General features: G+C 39.0%; 1 protein-coding gene across 5 annotated transcripts in view; it reads left to right on the forward strand.

Moving 5' to 3' along the window:
• PIBF1 (progesterone immunomodulatory binding factor 1) overlaps window positions 1-20,615 on the forward strand; it is a 215,576-nt gene that overhangs the window by 9,746 nt on the left and 185,215 nt on the right. For all 5 annotated transcript variants that reach the window (XR_009549985.1, XR_009549986.1, XM_007526802.3 and 2 more), the window contains exon 5: window positions 741-860. Coding sequence is in view for 3 of the 5 variants with exons in the window: in XM_007526802.3 (XP_007526864.2) it covers window positions 741-860 (120 nt within the window). In the remaining 2 variants the exon portion in view is untranslated. The remainder of the gene's footprint in view (window positions 1-740; window positions 861-20,615) is intronic.

Here is a 20,615-nt window from a genome sequence, read left to right on the forward strand (position 1 = left end):
GCGGTCAAGCAGGTCTGCAGGTGTCTATCTTTCTCTCCTCCTCTCTGTCTTCCCCTCCTCTCTCCATTTCTCTCTGTCCTATCCAACAACAACAATAATAACTACAACAATAAAACAACAAGGGCAACAAAAGGGAATAAATAAATAAAATAAATATAAAAAAAAGAAATAGGGAATTTATGGAGTGAAACTTTATTGATTTTTACCAGTGCACTGCTTAGCTCTGATATATGGTGGTGTGGGGGGATTGAACTTGGGACCTGGTAGCCTCAGGCATGAGAATCTATTTGCATAACCATTATTCTATCTCCCCTACCCTGGGGTGAAACTTTGATGGGCTATGGTCTATCAAGGGAAGATTGAGAAGGGAGGTGGAGTTAAAGGGTTTGAGGGACCCAGTGCATGTGATGTAAGATTAAGGAGTGCTAACACCTTTTTTGAGTAAATGTTGAATTCTACTCCTGTGACAACAATCCTGTAAATCACCATGTCCTCTGTAAGGTGATCAATTATACATCTTAGTGATCAGGATCAACTAATGCTGTTTTGTTTCAGTTTTATACAAACAAGACAAAGCCTTAATGTATAGGCATATAATCTGGATTTTTTTTAGTACTTTCCTCTTATTACCTCAACACGTTCCTTTTATTACTGATCACTAAAAGTACTGAAAATTGTCAATTTTAATTGTAATTTGGATTTGAAGAGTGGTTCTAAATTTGATTTTTTTCCCCCCAAAGATTCGGTTCTATGAACTAGTGACTCCACTAAGAAAGGAAATCTCTGAACTGCAAGTGAAAAAGAGTGACCTACTAGAAGAACTAAGTGAAAGCAAAGCCCAGCTGAAAGGACTGACTGAGGTTTGTATGATTTTGACTATTAGTGGGAAAAAGCTCCAGGTTTTTGAGTAAGAAGTTCAGGATTTGTGATAAAGAGTATAAAAATCAGCAAAAGAAAAATATAACTAGGAGATGCTGACTGCTCTGATTGTCAAAAGCAGGTTAAATTGGACATAGTCATCTGAAAATGTAAGTCCATGATAGTGACCTCTAATCCATGGCTGAACATTTTCTTTTCTTCTTTTCTTTCTTTATTCCTTCCTTCTTTTCCTCCCTCCCCCTTTTCTTTTCCTCTCCTTTCATTCCTTCTTCTCCTGTTCCTTCTCCTTTTCCTTCTCTTCTTTCTTATTTTTTTAACCAGAGTGCTGCTCAGGTCTGGCTTATGATGGTGTGGGGATTGAACTGGAGACCTGGAGCCTCAGGCATGGGAATCTCTTTGGATAACTATTATGCTATCTCCCCTACCCTGAACATTTTCTTGATAAAGCTCATTTCATTCTCATAATAGTTTTTTATAATAGGTTGGCTTCATTTATGGTATGAAAGGAAACTACTATGAACAGACTTCCTGCCCACCCCTCCTTTCTCATTTGTTTATTATCTCTTTATTTTTTCTACTCAAACACTTATTCTATGTCTTTTTTTCTATTCCTAAGCAAATAAAATTTCTATGCCTTGTAGAGCTTTTTCTTATCCCCACAGCACTGCCTCTGAGAGTATTCCCTGAATATATCTGTATTACTTTCTAGTAAAAAGAAAAAAGTGAGTTACTGGGTGGGGGTAGATAGCATAATGGCTGTGCACAGAGACTCTCCTGCCAAGGCTCCAAAGTCCCATATTCCATCCCCCACATCACCATAAGCCAGAGCTGAGCAGTGCTCTGGTCAAAAATAATAAATAAATAAACAAACAAACAAACAAATAAATAAATAAGAGTTACTATTTACCTATTGGTAATTTTTGCCTTTTTAGATATGGTTAGCTTTCCTAATGTTCGTGTGCTCCACATTCACGGACATTAGAATTAGCCCTAGTGATATTCATAGTTCCCTGCCAACTTCAGTCGCTGTGAGCACAGGAGAGATGGCTCTTCTAGAGTTCAGTTCTAGTAGGTTAGTGTGAAGAGCCTCAGGTGACATCTGTTCACTCACTTTGTGTGCGTCAAATTGAAAAGGTAATATTACTTGTCAGTTCACTTCATCAAATTCACCATTGTGTCTTCATCAAAGAAAAAATATGATAATAGCAAAGTTGAATACAAGTATTTGTTTTATGTCCTGTTTCATGCGTAGCTTTTACCAGGCTCTTACTTTACCAAGATTTTACCAATGCTTTGCTATCTAGAGTAAATAATTCTAATTTAAATTCTTTGTCCATGCTTTAATTTGCTGCACTGTTAGTGCTAGACAACATCCAGCTAAGTCATTAACATAGAGTCAGCGTGACAGACAAAGTGAAGTCTCGCCTTCTCATGGTCATAGTAGCAATGAAGTCAGCAGGAACAGTACCAAAGAGATATGCTAGTATGAGTCCTTTTGCGGAATTCTGTTGTGTTTTCCCTTTCTTCTGATAATCTGCCACACTGTGGAAGCAAATTGCTTTGCACATTTAGACAGAGCACTTAATTAAAAAAAATTATACCTATAGCTATAATGATAAAGGTCATGGTTAGAAGACATCAGTGTGACTACTAGCTGATTTCACAGCCTTGGGCAAAGCGGTAAATCTGAGTTGTTTCTATGAAGTGCCCAGGATGTCAGTGGTATTGGTACAGAGCCGATTGACAAGAAGATAACTAGACAGGGTTTCAGATTTGGCTCCTTTGGTACCTAAAGACATCTCTGGAGAGTCGGACATAGTGCAGCGGGTTAAGCACAGGTAGTGCAAGGATCGGCGTAAGGATCCAGGTTTGAGCCCCCAGTACCCTCCTGCAGGGAAGTCGCTTCACAGGAGATGAAGCAGGTCTGCAGGTGTCTCTGTTTCTCTGCCCCTCTCTGTCTTCCCCTCCTCTCTCCATCTCTCTCTGTCCTATCCAACAACAATGGCAGCATTAACAACAACAATGATAAACAACAAGGGCAGCAAAAGGGAAAATAAATAAATATAAAAATTTTTTGTAAAAAAAGACATCTTTGTTGTCTAACAGAGCTCCCTGTTCTTTTCTTCTATCCAATCAAGCAACTCTGTCTTTTCTCAAGGGTCAGTAAAAGCATTGTATCTCTGGATTTCTGTTGTTATTTCCGTGCTGCCAGTTGTTTTAGCATTTTGTTGGTAGGAAAGCACAGATAATTTACAGTGGCTTGAGTCCTAGAGTTTTGAGTGTTTAATGCATTGATTCTTTTTTTAAAGGTTTATTTCACAAGTGAGAGGGACAAGGAGGTTAAGCAGGAGGGAAAGAGGTCAAAGCAGCTAGCAATCAAACTCAGAGCTCATGCTTATAGTCAAGTACTATGTTACCCCCCATGCCACACATTAATCATTTTTTTTTGCATTAATAGTTCTTAAACACAGAACCAGTTTTGTTTCTGAGCCTGTATTACCAGAGACCTCCAGAGAAACCAAACCAGTGGACGTATATAAATAGAGAGTGATTTATTTTAAAGAATTGCCTCTTTTACTTGTGGAGGCTTGGTCAGTCTAGAATTTGATGTATAATTTGTCAGTCTGAGGAGCTATGGTGAGCTAGTCACTGAAAGTTGTCTGTCCTCCAGAAAACAAGTATTACAACAAAACAACTCATCGTGTTTCATAAGAGAACAGTGGGGTTTCTGATAAAGAAAGGAACCTGACTATCTGAAGGTTAGTGATTGCATGTGGACACCTAGAGCAGGAGGGGAGGAAGAGAAAGTGCAGGACTGCTTTGCTAGCAGGCATCATATTTGTATCTGCTTCAGATCCACATGGTGGATTCATAGAGCCCCCTGGCACCCAACTCAGGCACCAAGTAGCTTAAGAAAAGGAGTTGAGGACTGCTGATCGGAGCTTTTGATACTGCAGGCTCTTGAATATAACCCAGGGAGTCATCCAGGGGTGCCAGAGAACTGACCTCTACCCTTATGGCAGCCTGGAAGCCTACTAAACTCTAAGGTGCCTCGACTGCCATAGAGATCCTGGTGAACTGGGTCAGTCAGGTCACCCTGCAGAAAGGAAAGGGACTTTTAGAAATCAGTTTGGGAAGAGAAGGAGTTTTGAGATCTTCTTCCCACCCCCACCCCCACTTTTAGACAGGGGCTCTGTTTTAGGGACACAGGCCACCATAATACCACAGCACTTTTTCAAAACTCCTCCCTTGCCCCACAGCTCACATATAAAACAGAGCCCACCACCATCTGCTGGCCAACAACAGAAGCCAAAACACATTGGTAAAACTAGGAAAATGCTGGTTATGAAACCCCAAGGTGATTGTTAGAAACTTAATCATGCAGACCCAGAAGAACTATCATCTGAGAAAGAATTGAGAGAATCCATTGTTGGGAAATTTGAAGACATACAAAGTTTACAGTTTAAAATGGAGAAATGGATTAAGAAAGAAATTCTTGACTTTCAAAGAATCACTTGATAGGAAAATAGAAAACCTGAAAACAGTTTAAAGATTTGAAGAACACTTTGAATACATCCTAGTCTCAAACTGCGAGTCAAGGAAACTATTGCTGTGGTTTCTCTTTTTCTCTGCCTCAGTGGAAGATGCTATCTGAATTTCCCAAATACAGTTCTTCTTCTAGCGTTTGCCCTTCTTCCGTAGCCAGTCAACAGCGTCAGGTTGAAAGCTGTCAGGAGCTGCTTGTTGCTGGCTTTGAAAGTGACGGATCCATGTGGATTCAGTCGGCTAGGAAGGATCGTCAGTTTCCCCAATGAATGGGTACTCACGGGATGCACCATGACCCAAATACATAAGACATTTTAACTCACCCCTTCCTTCTTTCCTTCCTTCCTTCCTTCCTTCCTTCCTTCCTTCCTTCCTTCCTCCCTCCCTCCCTCCCTCCCTCCCTTCCTAACTTCCTTCCTTAGCTCTGTTCTACTTTTTTAATACTCCTCTGCTCTGGTTTATGGTGGTGCTGGGGATTGAACCTGGGACATATGAAGCCTCAGGCATGAAAGGCTTTTTGCATAACCATTATGCTATCTCCTCAGCCCTAACTAATCATTTCTAAAAAATACATATGGTTTAAAAAAGTTGATTCTGTGTGTACTTTAAAAGTAGAGCGATTAGAACCTTGCAATTAATTGAATAGAGGGCATGTATGAAAGAAAGGAGTCAAATTAACTCCAGGATTTTTTCACCAAGTACTTGGAAGGATGAATTTTCAGTTAGCTGAATGATATATTGCTTGGTATGAGGAAATAAGGTGACTCAAGAAGGATAAGCCTCAAAAAACAGAAATGGGAGAGGAAAGTCAATGGCAGCAAAAAACTCTCTGTAGAAAGTTGGAGGTGGGGGTCTTCACAGCCTCAGTGATGACTCTTGGTTGGGAGCTTTCCAGTTGTGTGTTTAAGGCAAGGGAAGGACAGCTTCCCTTCCCTGAGTTCTCTGGAAGTTGGTTCCTTTTTTTCTTTCTTAGAGAGGGCTAGGCTTGGGAAGCAAAGTTTCACACTCCTCTGTGATCTCACCTCTGTGTTCTTGACAGATCTCTGTGATCTGACTTTAGATAGCATCTTCCACTGATGGCTTCTCAATGCACTGCCTCCAAAGCTCAGACTTGTCTCGGCAAGTGTTAGCAACGTCACAGCTAACAGGTATCTCAAACTCAAGATATCTAAAGCCTGGACTTTTAAAATTAATTAATGTGTTTATTGATTAATTTTTTTCAGATAGAGACAAAGAAGTGGGGGCAGGGAGAGAAACCACAGCAGTGAAAGTTTCTTCAGTGTAGTTGGGAGCCATCCTCAAAACAGGTCACACACAGGGTAAAGCAGCACACTAGCCACGTGAGCTGTTAATGGCTGTTGATTGATTTTTTTTAAAGCTATTTTAAATTTGATAATTCAAAAGTACTACTTTTAGGGGACCAGGCAGTAGCACACCCGGTTAAGTGCACATGGCATGTAGCACAAAGACTGAGTAAGGATCCTGGTTCCAGCCCCCGGCACCCCACCTGCAAGGGGGTCACTTCACAAATGGTGAAGCAGGTCTGCAGGTGTCTATCTTTCTTTCTGTCTCCCACTCCTTTCTCAGTTGCTCTCTGTCCTATCCAACAACAGCAAGGGCAACAAAACGGGGAAAATGGCCTCCACGAGCAGTGGATTTGAGGGGGGGGGAAGTACTGCTTTTTTGACCAAGTAGTAAGATAACAATACTAGTTGACAGTGTTATGTTATAAATAGCTACAATCACTGTGAAACTACTGACTTCTGCTAAGTCACAATCTCTTTATATAGTTCAAATAATTGTCTTTAGGCAGAAGGATCTGCACAAGGACCTTCACTTGCCACCTGCAGTGGGATGCTTCACAAGCAGTGAAACAGGTCTGTAGGTGACTATCTTTTCTCTCTCCCTCTCTCTCTTCCCCTCCCTTCTCAATTTCTCTGTGTGCTATTGAATAAAATGAAAAAAATGTCTTTAATTTAGACTCAGTTATTTTTGGACATTTTATTTGATTTTATTTTGCCTCCAGGGTTATTGCTGGGGCTTGGTGCCTGCACCATGAATCCACTGCTTCTGGAGGCTACTGTTTTCCCTTTTTTGTTTTATTATTGTTGTGGTTGTTACTATTGTTGTTATTGATGTCATTGTTGCTGGATAGGACAGAGAGAAATGGAGAGAGGAGGGGAAGATAGAGAGTGGGAGAGAAAGACACCTGCAGACCTGTTTTCACCTCTTGTGAAGTGACTCCCCTGCAGGTGGGGAGCCAGGGCTCGAACCAGGATCCTTGTGCCAGTCCTTGGCGCTTGATGCCATGTGCACTTAACCCACTGCACTACTGCCCAACCCCCAGGCATTTTATTATTAATTAAATTTAATTTGATAGGATAGAGAGACTTTAAGAGGAGAATGGAAGATAGAGAGGGACAAGAGACACCTGCAGCCCTGCTTCACCGTTGATGAATTTTCCCTCTGCAGCTGGGGAATGAGGCTTGAACCCCATGGCCTTGTGCTTGTGATGTGAACACTAAGCAGGATTTACCAGTGCCCGTCCCTTAGTTTGGACATGTTAAAGTACATGGGCCTTATAAATGTTTTATAATTCTAAAGTTGAATAAAATATAAACTTTGAATAATAACAGTAGGTGGTATTCACCCAAGAAATTAATTTTATCAGAGCTCTGGATGATTGGGGGTGGATGGGAGGGATTGAGCCTGGGACTTTGGAGTCTCAGTCATGAGAGTCTCTCTGCATAACCATTATGATGTTTACCATTGACCCAGGATCTCAAGGATGAACCTGAAACTGTCACAATTGTATAGCACCTTGCTATCAAATAGGGCAGCTGTGGTAGATTTAATTGAGAGCTGGTAATTGCCTGCCTGATTCAAAACTGAAGGACCCCAAGACCTGAAAAATGGTAAACCACACTTCTAAGTTTGTGGAATGGATGAATATTAAGATCACTGAGCACGGAAGCAAGTATATTTTATGGTAGGGCAGAGGATTGAACCTGGGACTTCATGCTTCAGGCATGAAAGTCTTTTTGCATAACCATTGTGCGCTGCTCCCCCTCTCCTCCAGTTTCAAAAAGCCATTGACAGACTTCTAAACTAAAAAACTAAATTAGCAAGCTCTGTTGCTGTAGTATATTTTCCTGTCTGTGTGTGTCTCTTTATTTCTGACTCAGTCTGAAAATGTTATCCTAGAGCAGTGAAGTCCCAGTAAGGGAAAAGCAAACAAACAAAAAGAATTGTTATCGGGAGTTGGTCGCTAGCGCAGCAGGTTAAGCGCACATGGCGCAAAGTGCAAGGACTGGCATAAGGATCCCAGTTCGAGCCCCCGACTCCCCACTTGCAGGGGAGTCGCTTCACAAACGGTGAAGCAGGTCTGCAGGTGTCTATCTTTCTCTCCCCCTCTTTGTCTTCCCCACCTTTCTTTTTTTTAAAAAATTTTTTATTATCTTTATTTATTGGATAGAGACAGCCAGAAATCGAGAAGGTAGGGGAGACAGAGAGGGAGAAAGACAGAGAGACACCTGCAGACCTGCTTCACCCCTTGTGAAGCTTTCCCCTTGCAGGTGGGGACCGGGGGCTCGAATCTGGGTCCTAAGCACTGTAACCTGTGCAGGTGCGCCACCACCCGCCCCCCCTTTCTTGATTTCTCTCTGTCCTATCCAGCAACGACATCAATAACAACAATAACAACTACAACAATAAAACAACAAGGGAAACAAAAGGGAATAGATATAAAATTTTTTTAAAAAAGAATTGTTATCATAAATTCTGAGGACATTGTTTCCTCTTTAGTCGTTGAAATACAAGAGCCAAAAAGGAAGAAAAAAGTAACTTAGTGAGAAATAAATGTAAGTATTCTTCAGAGACTAGTAAGTTCAGTCTTACTACTTCACACTTGAAACTATTATAGTGGAAAGCCACATAGATCTTGAATTTGCAAGTAGTAAAAATTTTCTCAGTAGCAGAATACCAATTAAGTAGAGCACAATGGACATAAGATCTGAAAAGATAATGGACTGATTGTAACTTTTCAGTTTTCTTTTTTATAATCTTAGTTTTTGTTCCAATTAGGTATGCCCAAAATTGATGACCGCTCTAGAAAGTGTAATGATGTCTGTTAATTTTATTATAGAAAGTTTTCAAGCATAGATAACTTGAAAGAAATTTCCTGTGAACACCAGTATCTATTTACTTGATTTCTGCATTAGCATTTTACTGTACTTATCTGTTATTAATAGATAGCTATATAGTGATTAGTTACATTTATTTTTGTATATAAATTCTAAAAGAAATCTATTTTTCCTTTAATTTTTTATTAGTGATTTGATAATGATTAACAAGATTGTAAGATAACAGGAGTACAATTCCACACAGTTTCTACCACCAGAGTTCTATGTCCCATCCCCTCCATGGAAAGCTTCCTTATTCTTTATCCCTACTTATTTTTATGGGAAATTTCCAGGTCATCCCCCTCCCTCCCCCTCCTCTCATATGCATAGTTTTTTTTGTTGTTGCTGAGTAACATTCTGCTATATGGATATTTTGTCATGTCTTATTTAATGACATTTCTGAACCATACATAAAACAGTGGCCCCAATAGGGTATTCCTTATCATATAAATGTGTAGTGAATTATACTACATAAGCCTGTAGAATTACATTCTAGAATGTTGGCACACCAATGACATCTTCTAGAAACTTTTCTCAGAATATGTGTCATGTGACTGTTTTCATGCTAATGGGCATTTGAATCTTTGTACATTGGAGATGTTAAATATACGAAGAAAAGCTACTTCAAACTTTTGAGTACTCCCTTTGTTGTGTACGTGTTTCACTTCATGCTTTGAAATACTTGTCTCTGAATTCTAAAAATCTCACTCAACAGAGAATCAGTCTTTTTTTTTTTTTTTTAATAATTGGGGAGTGAGAACAAACACACACACATTGGTCTTTTTTTAAATAATTAGGGAGTTAGAACACACATACACACACACACCCACACCCAGAAATAACTTAGGTGCATACATTATCAGCGGCTCAAACTCACGACTTGTGGCTTGAGAGTCAAATGCTCTGTCTACTGCATGCTAGTGTTGTCTTTTAAGAATGCATCATTTTCATTTAACTTCAGATGATAAATAACACTAATTTACCTAAATCATAGGTAGTAAATTTAGGTCCGTAGCATTGTGACTATTATGTTCTCTGCGTGTTCCTCTAAACTGTACTAGTAAAATTAACTTGTTTGTATTATAACTGTATACTTTGTTTTGGGCAGAAGCTCAAATTCCTTTTTTGACTGGGAAAGAATAAATTGACTTGATTTTAGTCGCTTTTCTATGCTTTGTAATAGCTGGGTTTTTTTTTATTTTATTTTGTTTTGCTTTTATACTATCCAAAATATGCAGTTGTATATGTAGTAGAATTGGCCAGATGGGACAATACCAGACATTACCAGACATTACCAGAAAAGGGACCACCTTCCAATTTTGTGTAAAGAAATAGAAAACTTCTGTGTGGTCCGGGAGGTGGCACAGTGGATAAGGCTTTGGACTGTCAAGCATGAGGTCCCGAGTTCAATCCCCGGCAGCACATGTACCAGAGTGATATCTGGTTCTTTCTCTCTCTCCTATCATTGATTATAAATAAATAGATAAAATATTTAAAAAAAAGAAATAGAAAACTTCTATTTATGTAGAATATTTGACTTTGAAATTCCCTTGGTTTCCCTAGGAGGACCTTAGCTTCATTAAAGACTTTTTTTCCCCTAAATGTGGCTAGCTTTGTACTAACATCAGTGATAACACATTGAACTTTTTTTAAAGAAAAAATTTATAGTCTTTAAAAAATTTTTTTTTAACTTTATTTATTTGATAGACACAGCCAGAAATTGAGAGGGTAAGGGGTAATAGAGAGGGAGAGAGACAGAGACGCCTGCAACACTGCTTCACCACTCTTGAAGCTTTCCCCCTGCAGGTGGGGACTGGGAACTCTAACCTGGGTCCTTGAACACTGTAGCATGTGTGCTCAACCAGGTGCACCACCACCCAGCCCCCAAAGAAAAAAATTATATATTTGTGTGTGTGTGTGTGTGTGTATGTGTGTGTGTGTATATATATTTATTTATTTGATAGAGACAGCCAGAAATCTAGAGGAAAGGCGATATAGAGAGGCAGAGAATCAAAGAGATACCTGTAGCACTGTTTCACAACTCCTGAAGTTTCCTCCTGCAGGTGGGGACTGGGGGCTTGAATCTGGGTCCTTGTGCATTGTAACATGTGCACTTAACCAGGGCCACCACCTGGCTCCAAGAAAAATGTTAGAGCAAGCAGTATCACCCTTTGAACAAAATGCTTCTGAACAATAATTTTGACTGATGACACTACTTATCTATTAATAGATATGGAATTCCTGATAACGTAATAAAATCTGAAGTTTAGAAACTAATCTGATACTTAGACAACTGAGTTTACTATCTGAGGACATGTAAAGATGAACACCAGTAGATGAAAAAAATCTGAAGCCTAAAACCAGTGTAGATTAAGTAGGGATTGGGTTGCAAGACAATAAACTTAGGCAGGCACAAGAAAGTACTATCACTTCTTAAAGCAAGTAGTATATTAGCTGAGACTTAATATAAATTGGGCCAATGGTAGGGTGGGGAATTCACTTGCATAGTGTGCTGCTTTGCCATGTGCATGACCCAGGTTCAAGCCCACTACAATGAAGGAAAGTGGTACTGTGGCCTCTTTCTGCTTGGCTCTATCTTAAAGAAGAAGAACAATGAGAACTTTAGCATCTGGCTAAATGAAAGTAAGAGAGGGAGAGAGGGAAGGAGGAGTAAGAGAGAGACCGACTTGCAGCACTGTTCTAATACTCATAAAGTTTCCCCCCTGCAGTTGGGGACTAGGACCTTGAAGCAGAGTCCTTGTCATCCATGGTAACATGTATACTCTAACTAGTAAGCCACCTCCGGCCCCCATTAACTGAAAGTTTATAAAGGAGGCAGCAGCAAGCTAATACTGGTTCTCCAGAAATGATAGGATAAGACTGGTGAAATCGTTCTTTTGGAACTTTTGGATACTGTGCACTTTACCATGTGCATGACTCAGGTTCAAGCCTGGCCCTCAATGCATTGAAGGAAATGTTTGTGCTGTGGTCTTTGAAACTGTCTCTACCTGGCTCTATCTTTAAAAAAAAAAAAAAAATCACATTAGTGTCTTACTAAAAGAAACCAAGCTGTTTATTAGTTATTTTCTGAGTTTTGAGAGGAAAACAAACTTTCTAGGTGGGGAAGATAGCATAATAATTATGCAACAATAGTCTCATGTCTGAGGCTCCAAAGTCCCAGGTTCAGTCCCTACACCACAGTAAGCCAGAGCTGAACAATGCTCTGGTTATCTCTGTATCTTTCTTTCTAAACTTTCTCATTAAAATAAAATAAGTAAAAGTTGTCTTAAGGAAAGAAAGAAGACAGACTTTTTAAAAAATATATTTTTTTATTTATTCCTTTTCGTTGCCCCTATTGTTTTATTGTTGTAGCCGTCGTTAGATAGGACAGAGAGAAATAGAGGAGGGGAAGACAGAGGGGGAGAGAAAGATAGACACCTGCTGACCTGCTTCACTGCCTATGAAACGACTCCCCAGCAGGTGGGGAGCTGGGGGCTCGAACCAGGGTCCTTATGCTGTTCCCTGCGCTTTGTGCCACATGTGCTTAACCTGCTGCACTACCGCCTGACTCCCGAAGACAGACATTTTATGGAGGAAACACTGAGGTGTTTTAGAGGTGTGATTACATCAAAATACTGAGTTTTTTATTTTCCAGAGTGGTTTTAATCTTTTCAACCACAAGATGTCAGCACATACCCATCTATTCCTGTAACCAACTTGGGGCTAGTTGGAAAAATTTCCGTTTTTAACCTGAAGGACAAAGTATTACATTAAATTACTCTATTTTCATTTATATTACTAATTTTACATGAACTGCCTTCAGCAAATCAAGTACTGTTTTTTCTAGCGGAACTCATTAAATCTATATCTCAAAGAAAAATAAAATACCTGCAACTCTTCTGTTATGACTGTTCTTCAGATTAAAGGTATCTCAATTATTATATTTAATAATTACACCTAACAGAAACATTCAGATACAAAGCCCCACAAGTAACCAGCAAAGTAGACTCTGCTTTTCTTTATATAATCTGCTAGTTCATGACAGAAATGAAGTGAAAACTGTTCTAGAAATTATATGTGTGTAATATTTTTTAAAAGCATTGAAACAGAATTGTTCCTCCTAAAGTGTCAGCCATTATTAATCAATTTCTGAGATTCTTCATAATTGTTTTCCAGATCTTTAGTTATTGGAAATAGCACCTAAAATGTTGAGACTAGAAAATAGGGTTCATCTTTTTTAGTTCTTTCATAGTTTGTTTTTCACAACTGTTGGTAAGGCATTCCAATTATAGCATGTTTTGAGCTATATTAGGTACATAATCATGTTTATGATACCTATTGTTTTCACAGGTGCTAAATCTAGTTGGGATCAATCTATTTCCATTTCTCTCTCTGTCTCTCTCTCCCTTTCTCTTTCTTTTAAAGAGTCACTTATTTTCATGGGAGACAGACCAGAGCACCACTCAGTTGTAGCATATGCAGTACCAGGGTTTCTGTCTGGGGTCTCACTCATGTATTCTGCTTGTGCTGTGCTACTGAGCTCTCTCTCCAACCCTGTGAAATACTTTTATATCAGATTAGAATTTTGGTTTGTGGCTAAGCTATATTTAGCAGTTTTGCAGTAAAGTTATTTCCACATGTTTTCTTCCTAAAGAAATAAATGTTAACAATATTTTGCAGGGAATTAATGAGCCTGTACTTATTTTTAAAGAACTCTCCTTCCTTCCTTCCTTCCTTACTTCCTTCCTTCCTTCCTTCCTTCCTCCCTTCCTCCCTTCCTCCCTTCCTTCCTCCCTTCCTTCCTCTCTCCCTGTCCTCCTTCCTTCCTTCCTTCCTTCCTTCCTTCCTTCCTTCCTTCCTTCCTTCCTTCCTTCCTCCCTCCCTCCCTCCCTCCCTCCCTTCCTTCCTTCCTTCCTTCCTTTCACTTTTTGAGCAATAGTTTCTTTTATGTCAGTGGTAAGTTTATAAAACCCAAGGATACGGGGATGGTTCAGCATATACAAAGTAATCAGTATAACACACCATGTCAGGAAAAGATTTTTAAAAATCCACATGATCATATTAATAGGTTCTGAAAAATATTTGGCAATGGTCAATATCTATTTGTGATAAAAAAAACTCTTAATGAACTGGGGATCAAGGATTCAGGTTCAAGCTCAGGCTCCCCACCTGCAGGTGGGAAGCTTCATGAGCGTAAAGCAGGTCTGCAGGTGTCTATCTTTCTCTTTCCCTCTGTATTTCCCCCTCCTCTCTCAATTCCTCTCTATCCTATCCAATTAGAAAAAAGTAAATGGAGAAAATGGCTGTCAAGAGCAGTGGATTTATAGTGCCTGTACCAAGCCCCAGGGATAACCCTGAAGGGGAAAAAAAAAAAAAAAAGAATATACCTGAACATATTAAAACTTTATACTGAGAAGTTGCATATTTTCTAAGCTCTAGAACAAGACAAAGATGCTCATTCTCACTAATACTATTCAACATAGTTCTGGAACTCCTAACCAGAGCGGTTAGACAAGAAAAAGATTCAAAAGAAATCCAAAATTGGAAATGAATAAATAAATAAAACTGCATTTGTGTAAGATAGGATAATATACATAGACAGCCATAATGACTCCACGAAAAAAAAAACTGAACAAGTTCACTAACATAATAGAATACAAAATTAATATACACAAGGCTTTTGTATTTCTACACAAATAGTAATTCAGAGAAAAATAGAATCATTGGAAGAGATAACATCTTTTAGGTCGGGGTGGGGAGCATTCAGCCTACAGGCCATGTAAGTCCTGAAAAATCATTTGGTCTGATCCTGCCAAGGCCACTGAACCTTTCTTCATAGCAACATTAAAGTGCTAATTTTAAGTTGATAGTTTTGCATAGCCTTTTTGATTTTATCTCTCTGTCTGAAGATGTCATCACAGAGTGGTGAAGCCCCAATGATGACTGAGCCTCCCCCTCCCCCCAAAAAAAAAACACAAAAATAATCCTTGAAATACATAAAGCTATGCTAGAGAAAAAATCTATAGCCTTAAAATGCCTGTGTTATGAAATAAGTAGATTTAAAAAACACACAAATAGTCATCTTAAAAAAGTAGATTCTTGGGGCAGGTGGTGATGCACCTGGGTAAGCACACATAATACAGTGTTCGACGGGTTCAAACCGCTGGTCCCATCCTGTTGGGAGAAAGCTTCACAAGTGGTGAATTAGAGCTGCATGTGTCTCTCTGTATCTTATCTCCCCCCTCAATTTCTCTCTGTCTCTATCCAATAATAAATAAAAAACAAACAAATGGAAATGAAGATTCTTGAGCAGGGGGATATAAAAATGGTTATACAGACTCTCATGCCTAAGGCTCCAAGGTCTCAGGTTCAGTCTCTGGCACCACCTTAAGTCACAGCTGAGCAGTACTGTGGTTAAAAACAAAAACAAAAACAACAGATTTCCATTCTCCTCTATCTCTCACAGACACACACACACTTAAGTAAATCTTTTTTAAAATTAAAAATTAAGAACTGCAGCGTAGGGAGATAATAATTATGCAAAAAGCTTTAATACTTGAGACTCCAGATAGTATTAATTGGTAGGTTTAATTCCACCAGTGTGTCCTGGAGCTCTGATTCCCCAGAACCCCTGCCCCACTAGGGAAAGGAGAGACGCAGGCTGGGAGTATGGATCGACCTGTCAATGTACAGCCGGGAAGCAATTACAGAAGCCAGACCTTCTACCTTCTGCATCCCATAATGACCTTGGGTCCATACTCCCAGAGGGTTAAAGAATAGGAAGGCTATCAGGGGAGGGGATGGGATACAGAGTTCTGGTTTTTGTCAGTGTTTCCTTTTTAAAAAAATATTTTTATATTTATTTACTTATTCCCTTTTCTTGCCCTTGTTGTTTTATTGTTATAGTTGTTATTAATGTCATTGTTGTTGGATAGGACAGAGAATTGGAGAGAGGAGGGGAAGACAGAGAGGGGTAGAGAAAGACAAACACCTGCGGATCTGCTTCACCACTTGTGAAGCGACTCCCCTGCAGGTGGGGAGCCAGGGGCTTGAATCGGGATCCTTGCGCGGGTCCTTGAGCTTCTTGCCACCTGCGCTTATCCTGCTGCGCTACCACCGAACTCCCAGTGTTTCCTTTTTATAAAAAAAATTTAAAAAAGCAAATTTCCATTCTTCTCTCTCTCACACAGACACACACACTTAAATAAATCTTTTTAAAAATTAAAAATCAAGAACTGAAGGCTAGGGAGAGATCTTTGTAATTATGCAAAAAGCTTTAATACTTGAGACTCCAGGTAGTATTAATTGGTAGGTTTAATCCCTAGCACCATCATAAACTGGAGCTGAGAAGTGCCTTGGTTTAAGGAAAAAAAAAAAAAAACGTAAGTAAATAAATGAATAAATCAAGTACCAGGAGCTTGGAAAAAATAAGTTTGAAATTATTGAACATTAATCAAATATTGCATGCAGGTCTATAATAACAAACTGGAAAAAAAGTAAAATATAGGGAGTCGAGCGGTAGCGCAGAGGCTTAAGTGCACATGCCGCAAAGGGCAAAGACTGGAGTAAGGATCCGGGTTCGAGCCCCTAGCTACCCACCTGCAGGCAGGGGGTGGGGGGGTTGCTTTACAAGTGAAGCAGGTCTGCAGGTATCTGTCTTTCTCTTCCCCTTTTCTGTCTTCCCCTCCTCCCTCGATTTCTTCCTGTCCTATCCAACAGCAACATACAATGGCAACAATAACGACAACAAGGACAACAAAATGAGAAAAAATGGCCTCCAGGAGTAGTGGGTTCGTGGTTCAAGCAAAGAGCCTCAGTGATAACCCTGGAAGCAAAAAAAAAAAAAAAAAGTAAAATGTAGAATACTAAATTTGACAGAAGTATAGAAAGTTTGATCACCATGGAGGTGATTGATTTTTGTTGTTGCCTCATTCACCACTGTGGGCCAACTTTTTCAGATGGGAAAAGAGTGACGGAGAAAGGGAATGACCACAGCATCAGAGCTTCTTTTGGTCTGGAGGTGACCAAGCTTGAACCTTAGTCACAGGCATAGCAATACAGGCACCTCCACGTGAGCCATCCTGCTGACCCCTCACAGCTGATTTCTGTAAGGACAGATGAGTGTGGCTTAACTACAACAAGCTGTTGAAAAAAGATGGAAAACTCTGAAAAAGAACGCACAGCTTAACACATTGATTGGCTAATTTCACTTAACACAGAAAAATTTTATATAAAATGAATTCTATCAAATAATTCAGTAAACATATTAAAATAAGTATACATTATTTTTATGCTACGTTATGTTCTAGGAAAGAGAAGGATCCATGAGTTGAGAGGGAATAGCTGTATGATGATAATCAGTGGATGATAAGCTGATTAAATTTCAGTATCCCCTTATAAAGACACCTAAGTCCCCCCCCCCCATGTACTGATAACTATCTTGGTGCAATGTGGATAGGTCCCCTTGTGACAAAAGTCAACATTTCCTCAAGAAAGTGATATTGGAGTTGAAAAGTAAAAGCATACAGAGGTAAGTATGGCACGTAGAGTCGTGAACCATTCCATATTAAAAAAAACAAAAAGCAAGCAAACACTGCAGGCAGAGTTCACTATTTAAAGTACACAATGGAAAATGCTAATGATCAAAAATTAATACCAACCTGATTTGGAACTCCGATAAAATAATAAGAGAATGATAACCTAAAAGACACTTGGGCAAAGAATATAAATATATAACTGTATTTAGAGGAATACAGTTAAACCGACAGTGAAAACTTAGGATGGTAAAAATGAGAAAGATACAACATTTATGGGGCTGAGTGGTAGTACACCTGATTGAGCGCATATGTTACAATGCTCAAGGACTAGGGTTCAAGCCCCTGGCCCCCACTGGTATAGAAGTGCTGCAGGTGTCTCTCTGCCTCTCTCTGTTCCTTCCTCTCAATTTCTGGCTGTAGATAATAAGAAAAAAAAATTAAAGTATATTAAAAAGATAGGATGTAATATTTATTAGAAAAATGATAACACGACGCTGATGAAAAAAATCTATTACTATAGCCTTTTGGAATGATATCTAACAACATCATGTAACATGAAAATTCGTAGCATTCAACATAGCAGTCCACTTCTGCAGTTCAGACTCCTAGAATAAGGTACCAGTAGGTGTGAACATGCCTACTAACAAGTCTACTGCAGCATTGTTCCTGGCAGCAGGTGCTGAGAGGGGGAAGGGACAGAAAAAAATTAATATCCATCAATGAAACAAGGAGGTGGTTGCATAAACCAGGACAGCCTACACCATGGATTAGTTTTGTTACCATTAACAAGAATGAATTAGAGAATGTGATTTAATTGAAGATATCCACAGGACATCACTAAATGAGAAAACAATGCAGAAAACTTCAGTGAGTTCCCTTTGTGGCCAGTGAGAAAGAAAAAAAAAATCCACCTTTTCTCCTCTCCCCCTCCTTAAATGTAATAATCAGTATCATAATTCTGTATACACAGGAGGTCCTCAGATAAAACTGTTTTCTTATTCTAACTTAAAATGGAACAGCTATACCAGAGAGGGTGTTGTTTAGCATGAAGAGACCCACGGATTGAACCCTGGCACCAAGGGAGCTTTGTAGATGGAGGACCAGTGTTATGGTCCCCTTAAATAAGGGGTTGAGGGCATTTGAGCACAGGATACCACTCAATGGTGTCATTGCATGTGAGTGAAGTCCTGGGTCTATTCCCAGGCAACACATTAAAAATGAAGTCATTGTGAGAACAGTGGTGGTTGTCGTTGAGGGCCAGGGAGGTGGGGGCACAGAACTTTGGTAGGGTTTCGGTAATAGGATATGCTATAATCTTGCAGTCTTGTAAACCACTATCACAAGTTTAAGAAAATGCCTTGAAAACAATTAAGTCAGTTTTCACTATTAATGAAATGAGGCAAAAAAAATAAATTTTTTCCAAATGTTTAAAGGCTGAAGGAATAGCTCACACTATAGGGCGACTGCCTTGCTGTGTGAATGACCTGGGTTTGAGCCCTGGCACCACATGAAAGTGCCTCATCATCAAGGGAAGCTTTGATACTGTAGCATCTATGTTTCTCACTCTCTCCCGTATCTCTCTCTGAATGAACTCTGTTAATGAAAATGTGCATGCATGGGGCTGGACAGTGGCACACCTGCTAGAGCACACACATTACCATGCAGGAGGACCTGGGTTCAACCCCCCCCCCCCAGTGCCTACTTGCAGGGGGGAAGCTTCACAGGTGCTGAAATAGTGCTGCAGGTATCTCTTTCTCCTCCTTCCCTTTTCAATTTCTCTCTGTCCTATCAAATAAATATTTTAAAAAGGAAAATTGTGCACGCACAAGACCCTGGCTCCTCAAAAAAATTGTTTAGCTGATATATTTATTGATGAACATAATAACAACAAAATTAGTTTCATAGCAAAAACCAACTGAGTTTTTTTTTCTAAAGTGACAATCAAATGTTAATTAGATTTCTTGTTCTTTTCAGTAGTTACCAGGAATAGGTTGTGGATAATGTGAAATCTGAGGAGTGAATTCTCACTTTTTTAGAATAGCTAACAAAACCCATTTCTTCTTATGAACTAAACTGCTATCCAATGTAAGCTGTCTAGATTTGAACCATTGGCCATAAGGTAAATGTCACTATTATCTCATTTCCAATTTCCTTAGCTACCCTATCTCCCCACAGGCAAGAGATCACTTCATTTATTAAAGATTTATTTTGACACATAGGTTATCAGTTTCTTCTCAGTTTACATGGCGTGAGAAACAAAAGATTTAAATGATGCTTAACATTTCATTATATATAAAGTAATTGGCTTTTTGTTTGCACAGCTGCCTACTGTTTAAAATGTGCCTGTTTACTTGAATCTTTGAATACTTTATTACTGATTGTAGAAAATATTTAGGTCCAGTATTATTTTTCCAAATTAATCTTTATATAATGCACTTAAAGAATAGCTATATTAATTATTTTAAGGGTGAAAAGTGCTAGATTAACTATGATTTGTGCATGTGTCATATTTGAGCATATACTAACCTCTAATAATTTTATGGTTTCCACAGTTACTTGAAATTAAGAAAATAGGGGCAAGGTGGTGGCATACCTGGTTGAGTGTGCATGTACATGCACAAACATTCAGGTTCGAGCCCCCAGTCTCCACCTACAGGGAGAAAGCTTTGCCAGTGGTGAAGCAGTGTTGTAGATGTCTCTTTGTTGTTCTCCCTCTCTATTACCTCCCTCCCTCTCAATTTCTGGTAGTCTCTATCCAATAAATAAAGATGATAATTTTTTAAAAAAATTAAAGAAATTAAGAAAATGAATTTAAGAAGTTATATTCAATCTGACTCTTTGTCTACTAGTTTTGGAGTACTGAACAAAGCATTGAACTGTCTAGGCCTTAATATTCTTATCTTGAAAAAGAAAGTCATTATAGATTATCTCCAGGAGATGTTATTCCTGAAATTCCATAAATCTAAAATGTTTATAAACAAGAAAGTTGGGATGAAAAAAAAAACTGGGAGTCACTCAGTAGCGCAGTGGGTTAAGTGCACGTGGTGCGAAGCTCAAGGACCTGCCTACGGATCTGGGCTGAGCCCCTAGCTCCCCACCTGCAGGGGAGTCGCTTTACAAGGGGGTGAAGCAGGTCTGCAGGTGTCTTTCTCTCCCCCTCTCTGTCTTCCCTTCCTCTCTCCATTTCTCTCTATCATATCTAACAATGATGACATTATCAACAACAACAGCAATAATAACTATAACAGCAATAAAAAACAACAAGGGCAAGAAAAGGGAAAATAAATATAAAAAATATTTTAAAAAATCTTCTTGTAAATATGAAAAGTATAATCATTGATTACTTTGCCAAAGCACTGTATAAATGTTTTTGTTAACATTTTCCTAGTTAAAAGTCCTTGTTTTTACTTTTTAAAAAAATATCTATGTAGCTTATATAAATAAATCTTGATTGCATTTAAAAAAATTGAAA

Source organism: Erinaceus europaeus, chromosome 5, assembly GCF_950295315.1.
Source record: "Erinaceus europaeus chromosome 5, mEriEur2.1, whole genome shotgun sequence".
Classification (NCBI taxonomy): domain Eukaryota; kingdom Metazoa; phylum Chordata; class Mammalia; order Eulipotyphla; family Erinaceidae; genus Erinaceus; species Erinaceus europaeus.